Here is a 17,352-nt window from a genome sequence, read left to right on the forward strand (position 1 = left end):
CCTCCCCCACTGCAACTTGAGACCATTACTCCTTGTTCTGTCATCAGCTACCACTGAGAACAGTCTAGATCCATCCATTTGGAACCCCCTTTCAGGTAGTTGAAAGCAGCTATCAAATCCCCCCTCATTCTTCTCTTCCGCAGATTAAACAATCCCAGTTCCCTCAGCCTCTCCTCATAAGTCATGTGTTCCAGTCCCCTAATAATTTTTGTTGCCCTCCGCTGGACTCTTTCCAATTTTTCCACATCCTTCTTGTAGTGTGGGGCTCAAAACTGGACACAGTACTCCAGATGAGGCCTCACCAATGTCGAATAGAGGGGAACGATCACATCCCTCGATCTGCTGGCAATGCCCCTACATATACATCCCAAAATGCCATTGGCCTTCTTGGCAATAAGGGCACACTGTGGCAATCCTCATAACATCCCTCTGATGCAGGTAGGTAAGTATTATTACACCAATTTTATTGATGGGGAATCTAAGACATAGAGGAGGCAACCTAAGATGGTTCTCTTTAAAGGAGCTAGTGCACACAAATTAAGGAATGTTCCTTTTGAAGCTAGCTGGTCTTCAAAGCTGGCCTGAATTCTCATCCAGCACAGCTCTGGGAACATAAGAACTGCCATACTGGACCAGACCAAAGGTCAGTCTAGCCCAGGATCCTGCCTTCCGGCACTGGCCAATGTCAGTTGCTTCAAAGAACAGGACAATTATCAAGTGATCCATCCCCCGTGATCCAGTCCCAGCATCTGGCAGTCAGAGGCTTAGGGCAGAGCATGGGGTTCCATCCCTGACCATCTTGGCTAATACCCATTGATGGACCTATCTTCCATGAACTTAACTAAATATTTTTTTAACACGGTTATAGTTTTGGCTTTCGCAACACCCCTAGCAGCAAGTTCCACAGGTTGACTGTACGTTGTGTGAAGAAGTACTTCCTTTTGTTTGTTTTAAACCTGCTGCCTATTAATTTCATTGGTGACCCCTGGTTCTTATGTTATGTGAAGGGGTAAATAAAACTTCCTTACTCACTTTCTCTGTGCCATTTGTGATTTTGTAGACTTCTATCCTATCCCCTCTTAGTCATCCCTTTCCCCAGTTGAACAGTCCCAGTCTTTTTAATCTCTCCTGATATGGAAGCTGTTCCATACCTTTGATAATTTTTGTTGCCCTTCTCTGTACCTTTTCCATTTCTAATGTATCTTTTTTGAGATGGGGCAATCAGAACTACATGCAGTATTGAGTGTGCTATGGATTTATATAGTTACATTATGATATTTACTGTTTTATTATCTATACCTTTCCAAATGGTTCCTAACATTTTGTTCACTTTTTTGGCTGCTGCTGCACATTGAGAGGATGTTTTCAGAGAACTATCCACAATGACTCCAACATCTCCTTTGAGTGGTAGCAACTAATTTAGACCCCATCATTTTGTCTGTATAATTGAGATTATATTTTGCCATGTGCATTACTTTGCATTTATCAGTAGGGAATTTCATCTGCCATTTTGTTGCCCAGTCACCCAGTTTTGTGAGATCCCTTTGTAGCTCTTTGGACGTAACTATCTTGAGTAATTTTGTATCATCTGCAAACTATGCCCTCACTGTTTACCCCTTTTTCCAGATCATTTATGAATATGCTGAACAGCAGTGGTCCCAGTACAGATCCCTTGTGGACGTCATTTACCTCTCTCCATTCTAAAATTGACTGTTTACACCTACCCTTTATTTTTATCTTTTAACCAGTTACTGATCCATGAAAGGACATTTCCTCTTATCCCATGACTGCTTACTTTGCTTAAGAGCCTTTTGTGAGGGACCTTGTCAAAGGCTTTCTGAAGGTTCAAGTACACTATATCTGCTGGATCACCCTTGTTCACATGTTTGTTGACCCCCCTCAGAGAATTCTAAGCGATTGGTGAGGCCTTTACACAAGCCATGTGACTCTTCCCCAACAAATCGTGTTCACCTGTGTGTTTGATCATTCTGTTCTTTCCTACAGTTTCACCCTATTTGCCTGGTACTGAAGTTAGGCTTCCTGGCCTGTAATTGTCAGGATCGCCTCCAGAGCCTTTTTTAAAAAATGGCATCATATTAGCTGTCCTCCAGCTGTTACAGGCGCTGATTTAAGGGATAGGATACATACCACAGCTAATAGCTCTGCAGTTTCACATCTGAGTTCCTTCAGAACTCTTGGGTGAATACCAGTTAGACCTGGTGAGTTGTTGTTTTTTAATTGATCAGGTTGTCCAAAACTTCCTATTGACTCCTCAATCTGAGACAGGTCCTCAGATTTGTCACCTAAAAAGAATGGCTCAGGTGTGGGAATCTTCCTCGCATTCTCTGCAGTGAAGACTGATGCAAAGAATTAATTTCACTTTTCTGCAATGGCCTAGTCTTTCTTGAGTGCTCCTTTAGTGCCTCGATTGTTCAGTGGCCCCACTGATTTTTTTTTTTGGCAGGCTTCCTCTTCTGATGTACTTGAAAAAATTTTGCTGTTAATTTTTGAGACTTTTGCTAGTTGCGCTTCAATTTCTGTTTGGTGTGCCTAATTATTCTTTTACACCTGACTTGCCACAATTTATGCTCCTTTCTATTTTCCTTAGTAGGATTTCACTTCCAATTTTAATGCCTTTTTGCCTCTAACTGCCTCTTTTACTCTGTTTAGCTATGGTGGCATTTGTTGGATCCGCTTACTATATATTTTTAATTTGGGGTATACATTTAATTTGAGTCTCTGTTATGATGTTTTTAAAAAGTTTCCCTGCAGCTTGCAGGCATTTTACTCTTGTGACTGTTCCATTTAACAAGCTTCCTCACTTTTGTGTAGTTCCCCTTTTTGAAGGTAAATGGTGGGCTTCTTTGGTATTCCCCCTGCCCCCAGATGTTAAATTTAATTATATTATGGTTTCTATTATCAAGCGGTTCAGCTATATTAATCTCATGGACCAGATCCTGAGCTCCACGTAAGACTAAATTAAGACTGAGCTCTGAGGCCCCATGCGGGTAGAGGGTCCCAGAACTTGGGCTTTAGTCTGAACTCAAACATCTACATGGCAATTTTTAGCCCAGTAGGCTCAAGCCCTGCAAGCCTGAGTCAGCTGACCTAAGCCAGCCGTGGCCATACCATGGGTCTTTTATCCCTGTGTAGACATACCCTTAGAGACCCCAGTAGGGAGTGGGACATGAATGAGGCCCATCTGGCTGTGCTGGGGAGTGCTCAGGATACACTCAATGCATTGCTCCCTTCATTGCCAAAGTAAGCATTATACCTCTGAAAGAAAAAATACCTCCAGGCATTGGTTCTTCAGTGAAACTCCTCCCCATCCTCCGCTTGCCTCAGGATAAGGCTTAGCTGATTATGAAGTGCCCTGATCCATCCAAATTAATTCTGCAGCTCATAAATCTTTTAAATCTCTGCTGAGTTTTGACAGTATTTAGGCATTAATTGAGGTGAATCTAGTCTCTCACAGCAGGCCACCAGAGCTGTGGGCCAAGACCTGCCCTCAGCTACATCCAGCCACACCAAGGGGCAGCATTCGTTACCAGAGAATCAAACATCATTTATGAAATGTGCCAACTGGCTGATCCTGTCCAGCTAAATGAAGACAATACATTGATCATAGATGCTAAACTAATAGCTAAAGCTTTAGGTGGCCAAATGACCCATCTGCATCACCAAAACGATCACTGTGGCATGGGTCAGCAACAGCTGGGTGTCAGAAGGCCAGAGGTGAAATCTGGTTCCTACTGAAGCCAGTGGGAGTTTTGTGATTTGACTTCAGTGGAGCCAGAACTTCGCCTCAGGAATGTACCCACTATAACCACATTCAACCAGCAACAAACTGGGGTTTCTCCTAAGGTTTTATGGATTCCCTGAACCCCAAATGTATCAATATGTGGAGGGAAAGTGCTAAATGTTTTTGAACCTTGTTAAAAAGACACCACCACCCCATTTGATTTGATGCTGTGTGATCTTAGGCCTTGTCTGTGTTTAAGTCCCCCCGTCCCGCCTCTCCTCCCCGCACTGGTTCAGCTCTCCTAGCAGTAGCAATCGCGCAGAGGCTGTTCTGGTGGCTGCTGGCATTTTAACCACTGTATCGTAGAGAAGTGCTCCGAGCAGGGTTACACAACATACAGGTTAAATTGTCAGCGGCAGCCTGTCTACTCTGGTCCTACTTCCGTAGCTACCACCAATCGTTGCAAGAGTGGGGAATTTTAAGGAAACAAAGCCTAGCAGAGACACAACTATAGAGTAAGTGAAAGTTATAGGGGAGGGCAAAACCCAGAAAATGGTGGTTTTTAAACGAAGACTAATGTTCAACCTTCATGAAGCTAGTAGTATGGTGGCCATTAAAAATCCACATTTAGCTGCAGTTAGTCTCTAGATTAAGTATAGGGGGAAACTCAACCTCCTGTCTGGTAACTGTTGGCAAATGTTGTCATGATGCCAGCAAATCTTGACAATGGTTAGGCTGTTTTTATGCACATTCCACTGCCTGTCATGCTTACCAATATGGTCGCAGTGTTTACCCTTACTTCCCCATCTGTTTGTATGCATCCATTATCTCTTGTCTTGTACTTAGATTGTAAGGTCCTTGGGGCAGAGACTGTATTTTTGTTGTGTTTGTACATCACCTAGCACAATGGGGTCCTGGTCCATGACTGGGGCTCCTATGTGCTACAGTAATATAAATAATATATAATAATGAGAAATGTTGACATTTCAGTGGAGATCACTGTAACTTCAAGTGGCAGCATAAACTCAGAGCCATTGGAATTGCACCAGAGAGGAATCTTGCTCCAAATCTCTAGAAGCTATTGTATCTATACTGGGCTAGTCCTGTTTTTTGTCCTGTTCAAGGTCTGTCACTCTTAGGGTTTTCTATAGCACGCTTCACTGTGATAGATATAATGAACAGCATAACTGAAATCCGGATGATTTTTGCTACCATAAAAGTTGACATTTTATATAAGAAAAATGCTAACAAATTAAGGTCCTCATGCTGAGCACCTGCATACTCAAAACTCCCTCCATGTAAATGCCTGTTTAATACATATCTGTGCTGGTGCAGTTGTTTCACTGAGTTAACAGATGGTTCCCATACTGTGATTGTGAAACTTGCCAATCTTAAATCAAGTATTATGACTCTTAAGATCGAAGGCAACATAAATATCATTTAAGGTGACAATCCTTGGCAAATACTCTTTGCGACTGATGGAGGAAATAGGTGTAGAAGTTACACGTAACTCATACATTTACTGTGTGGCCTGATTATCAGCATGGCTAGTCTTAGTGTCCTCAGGGTGGAATATGCATTGCTGTAGCGTTTTACTCTACAATTCCTTTTGGAATTAATATATCAATTATAGCACTTATTATGGGGGAATGGGAAGCTGAAATTAAATCAGTAATAACTGTAAAGGGCTGCATTTTGTTCTTTTGATAACTCCTTGAACTTACACTCTCCTCCTCCATCATGTGTGTAAACAGAAGTTGTCTGCTGGGGCTTAAGAACTGCTAGAAATGATAAATTGGGAAAATCAGGGATGGTCTAAGGATTTGCATGGAGCCCAAGCAGCAAGAGTCTGAACAAGGCCTTTAGGCTTATTTAGTAAGGCACTTAAGCATGTGCATAACTTTAAATAAGTGAATGGCCCAATTGAAGTCAATAGGACTATTAGTGGAAGTCAGTTGCCAAGCAAACACCTGAGCAGGCAAACAGGAGAGGCTAATAGGGAAGTTCCTGAGGATGTTTTCAGGAGGGAATGTAGGATATTTTTTCTACAGGGAGTATAGGAATTTTTGTCTACAGGGACAACTCTACATTCCCAACAAGGGATTGCCAATAACGGAACGTTATCATGATCTTCAAGGGATGTGCCATGTTGTGGTCCTGCCTGAAGAAAGAGATGTCCTTTGCAAAAAGTGCAAGGTGATGGCTGTATTGGAGGAAAAGAGTCAAGATCTGGAAAGGCAGCTATTGAGCCTGTTTAGCCTTAGAGAAGCAAAACAGCTCTTGGACATCCAGACTGAGGCAGCACCACTGCAGATCTACCTGTAGAATGAATAGGTTTCAGGAAACAGAAGAGTGGAAAACAGAGGAGAATTAGCTGTTTGTAACCAAGCAAAGACAGAGAAGCAGGAGACATTTTACACAGCCAGAAGTAGAAGGGCAATCTGTGCCCACCAGAAGAAAGAGGAATAGGTAAAATTCAATGCATGTAGAGGTATCTAACTTTCAGGCACTTCATGCAGTAGCCACAAATAATATATTGGAAGATTTAACTGAAGGGAAAGAACAGGGATCTCCACAGGACATACCTGAGGATGGATGCTCAGCCCAGCTGTTGAGGATGTCAAGCATACCCAAATGAAGAACACAGACTTTCCAAAGAAGACATACAAACCGCACTGAGGACTTGGTATTAAGGAGAGTGGACAAAACATTCTGCAGGGGACAGAAGGACAGCAAGATGGTCTGCTGTCTTCCTGCAGCAAGGACAATACACATCGCTGAAAAACTGGATGGGATTCTGAAGACTGTGGGAAAGAATCCATTGGTTATGATATACATTGGCATGAATGACACTGCTTCATGGAGCATCGAAAGCATCCAGGATCTTAGAAAGAAGAGGAAACGTCTGATGATCTTCTCAGGGATCTTTCCTGTCCTGTGAATGAGAGAAGATAGACAGCAAGAAGATGCTGGACATAAACTGTTGGCTAAGTACGTGGTGTAAAATAGAGCAGTGTGGTTTTATGGAACATTGGCCCACTTATGGGGAGAGAAGGATATGTGACTTGAGCTATCTCCATCTGAATAGAAGGGGAACCAATCTTCTGGGTAGCAGACCAACTATAGTAGGTAGGAGAATATCAAACTAGCATCTACAGGACAGGGTACTAAGGAGGAAAACACAGTAGGTACGCTCAAGCATAAAACTAATACTCAGGGTACCATGAATGTAAAGAATCAAGGCATCAAAGGATGTAAAGAGAAGAAATTCTTCAGTTGTCTACACACCAATGTTAGCACCCTGGGTAATAAAGAGGAATTAAAAATACTAATTTATTAAAAGAAATTTGATAAGACTGGTCTTACTGAAACCTGGTGGGACTATTCATGTGACTGGTTTGTCAGAATCACTAGATACATTCTATTCAGAAAGGATAGAGTGGGTAGAAGAGAATAGGGGTGGTGGTACTTTACTTTAAAGATACCATTACTGGCTTTAGAGTTACTGATAGTTCAGAAGGACGGGATCTGAAATGTTTATGCATCATGTACTAACTGATAAATCACAGGATGGGGGCACTACCAGGGGTCTGCTATAAACCTCAAATCAGATGAAGGAACAGATGAGCAGTTCTTTAAACATCTAGGTATAACATGTAGAAAGAAAAATTTATGTTATTTTGGGAGATTTCAGTCTGTGGGACATATGCTGGAGGTCTGATGCTACCCCTAGTTTCAATGAATGGTATAGGTTTGATCTAGACAAAGATGATGATAAAATTATCAATCATGGTGTAAAAAAGGCAGAAGTATTCAACATATGCTTCTGTTCTATATTTAAAAAGAAGGATGATGTATTAATATTATACAGCGATAATGAAATACTTTCTATTCCATCAGTAGCTATGAAGGATGGTAAACAGCAACTGCTAAACATGTTTAAATTTGCAGGATCAAATAACTTTCACATAAGAGTAATAAAAGATTGGCCAAGGAGCACTTTAAAATTAATGATGATTTTTAGCAAATCATGGTACACTGGGAGAGTTCCTGAGGACTGGAAAAAGTTAATGTTGTTCCAGTATTTTAAAAGGAGTAAATCAGATGGCCGGGGAAACTAATAGGCCAGTTAGCTTAGCATAGATTCTGGGCAAAATCATGGAAAGGCTTATATGGGATGCAATCAGTAAAAATTTAAAAGATGGCATAATTAATGCTAGTTAATATGGTTTTATGGAAAACAGATATCATTTTTGGCTAATAAAGGTGTTGGACACTGGGGCATAGCCACTAGGTAACTCGAGGGGATGGAAGACCACGAGTGTCGATGACGCCCCCTCGCACTAGGCCCAAGTGTCCTTTGGGGCCCCCCCTCCTGCCTGGAGGCACTCGCAGCAGCTCTGCATGCTAGGCCCAAGTGTCCTTGGCCCCCCCGCCTGGAGGCACTCACAGCAGTTATGCTGAGAATCTGCAACAATATGCTGCAGAGTCAGACTGCCTGAAACTAAACAAGGCCAAACAGGGCAGATATGGAAGAAAAATGCTGAATAAAGCAGCTTTATGTATAGTTTAACAAATGATACAAAAAACAAGGGAACTAGCTGGTAACTGGATTGGCTGGCTATATGGATACTTAGGGCAGCTTGCTATTGGATAAGTATGCTGAAGAAAAGATGTATAAAAGCCTGTGTAACTTCCTGCTCTGTGTGCAGGATTTGAGATTCTATTCTCCCTGTACCTTTTTGAAGCTTCAAATAAACTTTTCTGCTTCTCCACCCCGTTGTGATTATTGGGTGAAGCACACCGGGTAGTGAACCAACCCCTGCTGTTGTTTTGCCTCTCGGCACTGGGTGCCGGCAACAAAGGTAACTGGGTTGACACAATATATTTAGATTTCTGTAACCCACTTGACTAGCATTGGTCAAAAATTGTGTTCTCTTTTCCGTGCAAAATTTGGATTGTTTGACAGAAATTAGATTACTGAAAAGTTTCAGCGAAAACCCAAAATATTTCAATTTGTAAATACTGCTGCAGTGCTTCATGGGAGTTGTAATTCAGGTCTCTCATCCTCCTATTCTTATCCATAGGCTGGGCTCCCTCATCAGACTACATCTCCCATTATACACCACCTTTGGAAAGGGAAGGCAATGCATCAGGGCAGATGTAGTCTGGACAAGGAGCCCAGACCGAAGAGAAGAATGTGGTCATGAGGCAACCAAACTACAAATTCCATAAGGCATCACTTCAGCATTTCCAAATTGAAATATTTTAGGGTTTGGGTATATGTTTTTTTTTCCCCCAGAAAAATCAAAATTCTGTGTGGAAAGTAGACACTTTACAAAAATACTTGTTTAATCGAACATCCAATTTTCCTTAAAAACTGCTTTGACAGAATATTTTAGACCAGCCCTACATTTGACTTAGTCCTACATGACGTTCTGCACTGTATACTGTTCATTACATTAGCACTAGACAAAATCACTGCAGCCCATATTACATTAAAACCAGTCAACTGATAGATCACAAAAAATAACTGTAAACAGGGATATCATCCTATGGGGACTTTTATAGTGGGGACCTGCTGAGATCTGTACTTGGCCCAGGGCTATTCAATATCTTTATCAATGATCTGGAAGAAAATATAATTCCTGTTAAATTTGCAGATGACACAAAAATTGTTGGAGTAATAAATAATTATGGAGACAGGTCAGTTATACAGACCAACCTAGATCACTTGGCAAGGTGAATCATTTGAACAAACTGTGTTTTAATACCAAATGCAAGGTCATACGTCTAGAATAGGGTGATCAGATGTCCTGATTTATAGGGATAGTCCTGATATTTGGGGCTTTGTCTTATATAGGCACCTGTTAGCCCTTACCCCACCCCAATTTTTCACACTTGCTGTATGGTCACCCTAGTCTAGGAACAAAGAATGTAGGTTGTCCTTAAAAGATGTGTGGGGAGGGGAGACTGTATCCTGAAAAACAATGACCCTGAAAAAGATTTAGGGGTCATGGTAGATAACCAGTTGAACACAAGCTCCCAGTGCAATGTTGTAGCTAAGATGATTAATGCAGTTCTTGGATGTATAGGCAGGGAAAGATCAAGGAGTAGAAAGATGGTATTTGTATATAGCATTAATGAGACCATTACTGGAATACTGTGTCCAGTTCTGGTGTCCACACTTCATAAAGGTTATTGAAATATTGGAAGGGTTTCAAAAAAGAGCTACAAGAATCATTTGAGTTCTGGAAAACATGCCTTCTAGAGAGAGACTAAAGAAGCTCAATCTATTTAGTTTATCCAAGAGAAGGTTCAGAGCTCACTTCATCATGATCTACATAGGGAAGAGATTTCTGATTGTAGATGTCTCTTTAATATAGTTGAAAAGGGCATAATGAGATCCAGCTGTTGGAAGTTGAAGCTAGACAAATTCAGACTGGAATTAAAGCACAAAATTTTAAGGGAGGATAATTAATTATAGCCACAATTTACCTAGGGATGTGGTAGACTTTCCAGCACTTGAAGTCTTCAGGTCAAGTCTGCATATCTTTCTAAAAGATATTCTGTAGATCAAATGGAAGTTATGGGCTTGAAGGGGAAATTATTGCTGAGGTTGTTTAACTTGTGTTATGCAGGAGGTCAGACCAGATGATCATAATGGCCTCTTTGGGCCTTGAAATCTATGAAATCTATTAAACTGGTGCCTGAATTAATTCATCCTCTTTTCCCATTGCTAGAGTGGGGACTGTGCTTTGCTTGCCTTCTTTTTTTTGAGCCTCCTGAGCAGATGGGGATTAAGCTGTAAGCTTTCTTCCTTCTGGTCTTTTTGCCAAAGCGGGAATTGAGTGATGAGCTGCTGGCACTACACAGAAACCCCTAAATGGCAGGACCTTAAGCAGTTGTTTGTCTTGCTTGTGCTTAAGGCCAACGCTGATAGCATGACCACTACTGTTGCATAGGAGGGGACTTTCATCAGTGTAGTACAGTAATGTAGGACCTGACTCCTCAGCCTTTATTCAGGTTGAGTAGCTCTGTGACTTGTCCCGTTGAGTTCAGTGGAACCACTTGCATGAGTTGGTAAGTACCAACTTTTGCGTACCTTTAAAAGAGTATTTCTGTCTTTAAACTGTTTCCCCTTCCATTCTATAGACATGCGAGTGGGTTTGTGAAGAGAGGAGCCAACAGAATAGGACGTATTTACAAGAAAGCTGTTTATAAACAGTTCACAGATGGTACCTACATGCAGGAGATCCCTAAGCCATCCTGGTTGGGGTTCCTCGGTCCAGTGATGAAGGCTCAAGAAGAGGATATCTTTGTTGTTCACTTAAAGAACTTTGCTTTCCGTCCATATTCTCTGCATCCACATGGTCTCTTTTATGACAAAGATTCTGAAGGTAAAAACCGGTTCTCAGCTTCACTCCATACCTGCCCCTTCTGACCTCTCCTCCCTTGCCCTGCTCTCCTCACTCTGCTTCCCCTCTCTTTTCTTTCTGTTTAGCTAATCTCCTCCTAAAGTAACCCCTGCCCCCACCCCACCCCAAAAAACCCTATGGCGCTAACCTGACGTTTGCCACCATCACATTATTCACTCCGTTTATGAGTTATACCCCTTCCCCCACCCAGTTATCTGCCTTGTCTATTTCAGCAATATTGTCTCATTGTTTCTTTGTATTCCCCTGTCTTTGCTTATTTCTTTGCTTATTTCTTATATTTAAATTGCAAGCTCTTTGGGGCAGGGACTATCCTTTTGTTCTGTGCACAATGGTCCATGACTGGGGCTCCTAGGTGCTTCATGCAAATAATAAATAAATAAATAATTGTTCTGTCTCATTTCTCTTTTTCTACCCCCTTCCCTTTGTGTAGTGAATATACTGGATAAGGGCCTTGTCCAAAGCTGGTTGAAGTGAATGGGGAACTTTCCATTGACCTTAATAAACTTTGTATCAGTTCCTAATAAACTGACCAGTATCGTTAACCAGTAACTTAAAAAAGGAACATTCTCATTTATTATGTTTTTAATTTTTAGGATAATTAGCTTCTTCCTGTCTTGCTTGCTTTTCTTAGTAAAAATGTGACCGTCTAAATCCTCCTCTCTAGTCCCTATGAGAGATCTTGGCTGCAATGATGTGTTCTCTCTATACACAGCTCCCAGGGGCAAATGACTAGGCTTCTATAGCTCTTTGTGGGGCTACAACATGTGATGTCATTTGCACAAGGAGGGATGTTAATTTGAATGCAAAATTACATGTTGTGTGCATTTTCTCCTCACCTCTGTCATCAACACTTTCAACAATTTTAAGGCCAGCAGGGATAATTACCATCACCTAGTCTGACCTCTTGCATAACACACACTATAGAAGATCACCCAGTAATTTCTGCACCAAGCTCAATAATTTGTGGCTGAACTACAGCCCGTCCCTTAGGAGAAGCACTGCGTGCACTCCAGTGCTAGCTCAGGGCCCTGTCTCAGCCCCACATCTTTCTTTAATGTCAGATATTTTTGTTTCTAATAGATAATTTGCAGGTGGGAGTTCTAGAGGGATATCCTGGCCCTGCTGAAGTCAATGGGAGCTTTGCCATTGCCTTCAGTCGTGTCAGGATTTCACCCCGAGTTTTTATTCTTCTCATTTCAGTGCTTAAAGCAGTGTACGTTCTGGGCCAGCTCCTCAGCTGATGTAAATCAGTGTGGCTCCATTGTCTTTAGTGGAGTTATGCCAGTTAAGGCAATGGAGCTATAATGATATATACCAGCTGAGGATACGTGTGTGTGTGTGTGTCGTTCCCCCCCCCCCCCCCCCCCCCCGCCCACATCTGGCTAGCTAAGTGTTGATATTGATGCCCATCACGGTATAATCTGAATATTGGTGGTTTAATTAACAAATTTATTAGAGCATAAGCTTTCGTGGGCTACAGCCCACTTGCTGTAGCCCACGAAACCTTATGCTCTAATAAATTGGTTAGTCTCTAAGGTGCCACAAGTACTCCTGTTGTTTTTGCGGATACAGACTAACATGGCTGCTACTCTGAAACCGGTGGTTTAATTAGTACGCAGATACTCATTCTGCATTAATATTAAATAAGGACTAAAATTCTAAATAAACAAATACAAGTTTTAAGGGATTTTCAGGGTTCCAAGGGTTCTCTAAGGTTCCAAAGTATATTAAACTATGTAATTATATCAATATTGGACAGAACACAATGCATATATTTAATTATTGCAACATCTATGGGTATGTGTGCACTGCAATTAAAGGTGTAACTGCAGCACATGTAGACATATCTGAACTAGGTTTGGTCTAGCTAGCTCAAATAACAAGGGCTGTACAACCTTGCCCAGGATCCTGGGTATGTACTTAAGCCTCTGGCCCATGTTGCTGCCCATATGGCCACGGCTTCACTGCTATTGTTATTTGAGCTAGCTAGATTAAAGCGAGATTGGGTATGTCTGCATGGGGTCAGTCCCAATCTCACCTTTGATTGCAGTGAAGACATACTATATATAATAATACATCATATTTGTGCGTATGTCTGTATGTCCTCCCACAACGTATACATGTACCATGGGATTACTGCAATGGCAGCCAGTTCAAAGGACTCACCCTGTACTAGCTGCAGCCATTTTCTTCTCTGACACAATTCTGTATTTGCATAGGTTGACACTTGAGCTGTCAATTGATTGCAGTTAATGCATATGATTCACACAAAACAAATTAACTAGGTTAAAAAAAGTCACGATTAATCAGAGTTTTAATGACACTGTTAAACAATAATAGAATACCAATTTAAATTTATTATAAATATTTTGGGATATTTTTCTACATTTTCAAATATGACTTCAATTACAACATGGATTACAAAGTGTACAGTGCTCACTTTATATTATTTTGATTACAAATATTTGCACGGTAAAAAAAAGATAAACAAAAGAAATATATTTTTCAGTTCATCTCATACAGGTCTGTCCTACTTCTTGTTCAGCCAATCACTAAAATAAACAAGTTTGTTTACATTTACAGGAGATAATGCTGCCCGCTTCTTATTTACAATGTCACCTGAAAGTGAGAACAGGCTTTCACATGGCACTGTTGTAGCCAGCGTCGCAAGATATTTATGTGACTGATGCTCTAAAGATTCATATGTCCCTTCATGCTTCGACTTGTGGGCTCTAAAGTTTTACATTGTTTTGTTTTTGAGTGCAGTTATGTAAAAAAAAAAATTCTACATTTGTAAGTTGGACTTTCACAATAGATTGCAATACCGTACTTGTATGAGGTGAATTGAAAAATACTATTTATTTTATCTTTTTTACAGTGCAAATATTTGTAATAAAAATAATATAAAGTGAGCACTGTACACTTTGTATTCTGTGTTGTAATTGAATCAATATATTTGAAAAGGTAGAAAAATATCCAAAAATATGTATAATAAATTTATATTGGAATTCTGTTACTCTGTGATTAAAATTGCAACTAATCACAACTATTTTTTTAATCTTATGATTAATTGAGATTTTTTTTTTTTAATTGTTTGACAGCCCTTATTTATAACTGAAAGAAAGAAAATCATTCACATTCAGCATCACAGAAGTGTATGAGACCTGACCTGGCTTCCTTGGACAGTTCCAGTGAAAAACTGAAAGATGTTGAGTTTAGCTAGAGACTGGTTTCAGAGTAACAGCCGTGTTAGTCTGTATTCGCAAAAAGAAAAGGAGTACTTGTGGCACCTTAGAGACTAACCAATTTATTTGAGCATGAGCTTTCGTGAAGTGAGCTGTAGCTCACGAAAGCTCATGCTCAAATAAATTGGTTAGTCTCTAAGGTGCCACAAGTACTCCTTTTCTTTTAGCTAGAGACTGTCTCTGTATCACAGTGAACAGGGGAACAATGTGTGCAAAACTTTAATCATGAAACCCCAAAGTTGTGCCAGGTTCACCAAAAAGTTTTGTGAACTTTTTAGCAAATTTTGGGTACAGATGGGCCTGAATCAAAACTCCCCACCCAACAGCAACATTTTGAGTCTTTGAATTCAAAACCGAACTCCGTAGCTAAATTTTGAAAATGGCCCCTATCTATTCTGATGGAATATACCCCTGTGCTCACACCCTACATCCTATTGTAATAATGTTTGGGTGAGGTATGCCATGTGAGGTATCATTTAAAAACTTGTAATTTGCTGATCAGTAATACCATGGCAAAATGTACATAGCAGCATTGTATATGTGAAGTTATAAACATAAGATGAGATGACTAAAAGTATGTTTTCCAGATAAGTCTGGGGAGTGACCAAACCAGTTTCTCAGAGACAAGGGGCAGGCTGACAGCTCAGCCAGGAGTAAACAAGGCTGATGGTCCATTACTTGTAAAGGGCACCCTAGGTTACACAGCTACTTGTTTGTGCCTCAGTAAATCACCGAATTGTGCCTCAGTAAATCACATCTATGATAGCAGCTGGGCCAAACCCCCAGATTTAAATACCCCAAATTAAATTGCCGGGAATAGGATGCCTCCTGGGAGCGTATGCATTCATCTGGGTGTGGGAGCCAGGCGCATGGGCCAGTCCTGCTGTCAGCTGAAGAGCTGCCATCGCAGATGTCTCAGGTAGCTTGTGCAGATTTTTATCCTAGCAGCAGGCACAGCTACTAGGATGGAAGCAGACCGTTTCTTTGATGTATCTTTCTGCATTGTGTATGTTTCTTTTATCTTTTACTCTTTGATCTGTAGAGCCAACCTCTCAAAACAGATCAGGCGTAAATCAACATTACCAGTCTGTTGAACGTGATGTCTTTTGAAAATTATACTTACTAATATTGCGGGAGGCTAATCTCAGAATTACGTCTTGATTTGTAAATGATTCTGTGTTTGCAATTGCTGCTGTCATTGGTCTGTTTGTGAAATACTTTGTTAGGTTATTTCCCAAAAATGTAACAAAAAGAAGAAATTCCATACTTATCTAGTGTAACCCGTTTTTCCAATGTTTGGCCTTAAACTCCCTTTTTCTCACATTAGGAGCCCTCTACCCAGATGGAACAAGTGGCAAAAGCAAAGAGGATGATATTGTTGTTCCTGGTGGAAATTATACATATACATGGCCAGTGAAGAAAGAGTATGCCCCCACTTTGGCAGACCCAACCTGCCTGACTTGGATTTACCATTCGCACATTGATACACCTCGAGATATCAGTTCTGGGTTAATCGGACCATTGCTGGTTTGTAAAAAAGGTACAGCGCTGAAAATACTGAGAAAGCCCCTCTGCCCGTTTTGGCGTCTTAATAATCGTTTTTGTTTATAGGTGTAAATGTTATGGGCTTGATTGTGTCGGTACGTAGCTCACAGTAAGGGGCAGTTTATAGTTGTACCACTCTAGGAGCACCCCAGGCTTGGAATTGTGGCTCAGGGACAATTCCCTTGCTGCTTCCCTCTTGCTCTAGAGGACAGTAATGTGTGACTAGCCTATACATCCACAGGATCCTTGCTTCAGTTAGGGTAGAGGTTGCATAGTGTGTAGTGTATTGCAGATGAGACCACATGTCAAAAAATGAGGACCAAAATAAATATTAAACAGCTGCCTCATTCACAGAATACCATCCAGTCTGCCAGCTGAACCGGGCAGTGGTTCTGTGGAAAAATGGCATGTGATCATGTCATGAAAGACTGTCATCACAGGCGCTGACTTTCTTCTTTCTGGGTGTGTGCTCCACCCCCTCTCTGCCCCAAGGCCTCACCCCCCCTCCCCCCACTCCACCTCTTCCCCCAAGTCCCCACCCTCGCTCTGTTTCTTCCCACCCCTGCTCCGTCCTTCCCCTGAGTGCGCCCTGCCCCCGCTCCCTCCCCTCCGCACCTCCTACCTGCCACTGAACAGCTGGTCAGCAGGTAGCTGGTGGGTGCATTCACTATTTTTTTTTTTCATGGGTGCTCCAGCTCCGGAGCATCCACGGATTTGGCACCTATGACTGTTGTACAAGGGATAAGTGTTAAAGTTGTGCAGGCAACCTTAACATTGGCATTTACAGACTTATAAGTGTGCTTCAGTTAGAAACCTTAATGTTTTTCTAATTCAGGCTTTTTTGTATGGAATATATCTTTATATGTTCATTCAGTGTACGGGAATGTGCTCTGTACATCTGAAATGATAATCGGGCCCATGTATTTTGCATACAAAATGTATGCCTACCTCAGGGCAATCTTTGTATTTCCTGAGGAAGAGGGAGACTTTGCTATGAAAGGGGCTAACCTAATCTCAAACCCAGCCTGCCTCGTTAGAGTGCCTCAGAGTCATTCTTCATAGGGGAGCCTATGAAATCGTCCCATCTACCTGTACATATGAAGCTGAATTAACATTCCCAGTATCAGAGTAGCAGCCGTGTTAGTCTGTATCCACAAAAAGAAAAGGAGTACTTGTGGCACCTTAGAGACTAACCAATTTATTTGAGCATAAGCTTTTGTGAGCTACAGCTCACTTCATCGGATGCATTCAGTGGAAAATACAGTGGGGAGATTTATATACACACAGAGAACATGAAACAATGGGTGTTACCATACATACTGTAATGAAACACCCATTATTTCATGTTCTCTGTGTGTATATAAATCTCCCCACTGTATTT

The 17,352-nt window shown here is 41.2% G+C and overlaps 1 protein-coding gene across 6 annotated transcripts in view; it reads left to right on the forward strand.

The window, feature by feature from the left end:
* Positions 1-17,352, forward strand: part of HEPHL1 (hephaestin like 1) — a 106,252-nt gene that overhangs the window by 9,740 nt on the left and 79,160 nt on the right. For all 6 annotated transcript variants that reach the window (XM_007059402.3, XM_043528963.1, XM_043528973.1 and 3 more), the window contains exons 2-3: positions 10,898-11,142; positions 15,754-15,966. In XM_007059402.3, the coding sequence (XP_007059464.3) occupies positions 10,898-11,142; positions 15,754-15,966 (458 nt within the window). The remainder of the gene's footprint in view (positions 1-10,897; positions 11,143-15,753; positions 15,967-17,352) is intronic.

This window comes from Chelonia mydas, chromosome 1, assembly GCF_015237465.2.
Source record: "Chelonia mydas isolate rCheMyd1 chromosome 1, rCheMyd1.pri.v2, whole genome shotgun sequence".
NCBI classification, from domain to species: domain Eukaryota; kingdom Metazoa; phylum Chordata; order Testudines; family Cheloniidae; genus Chelonia; species Chelonia mydas.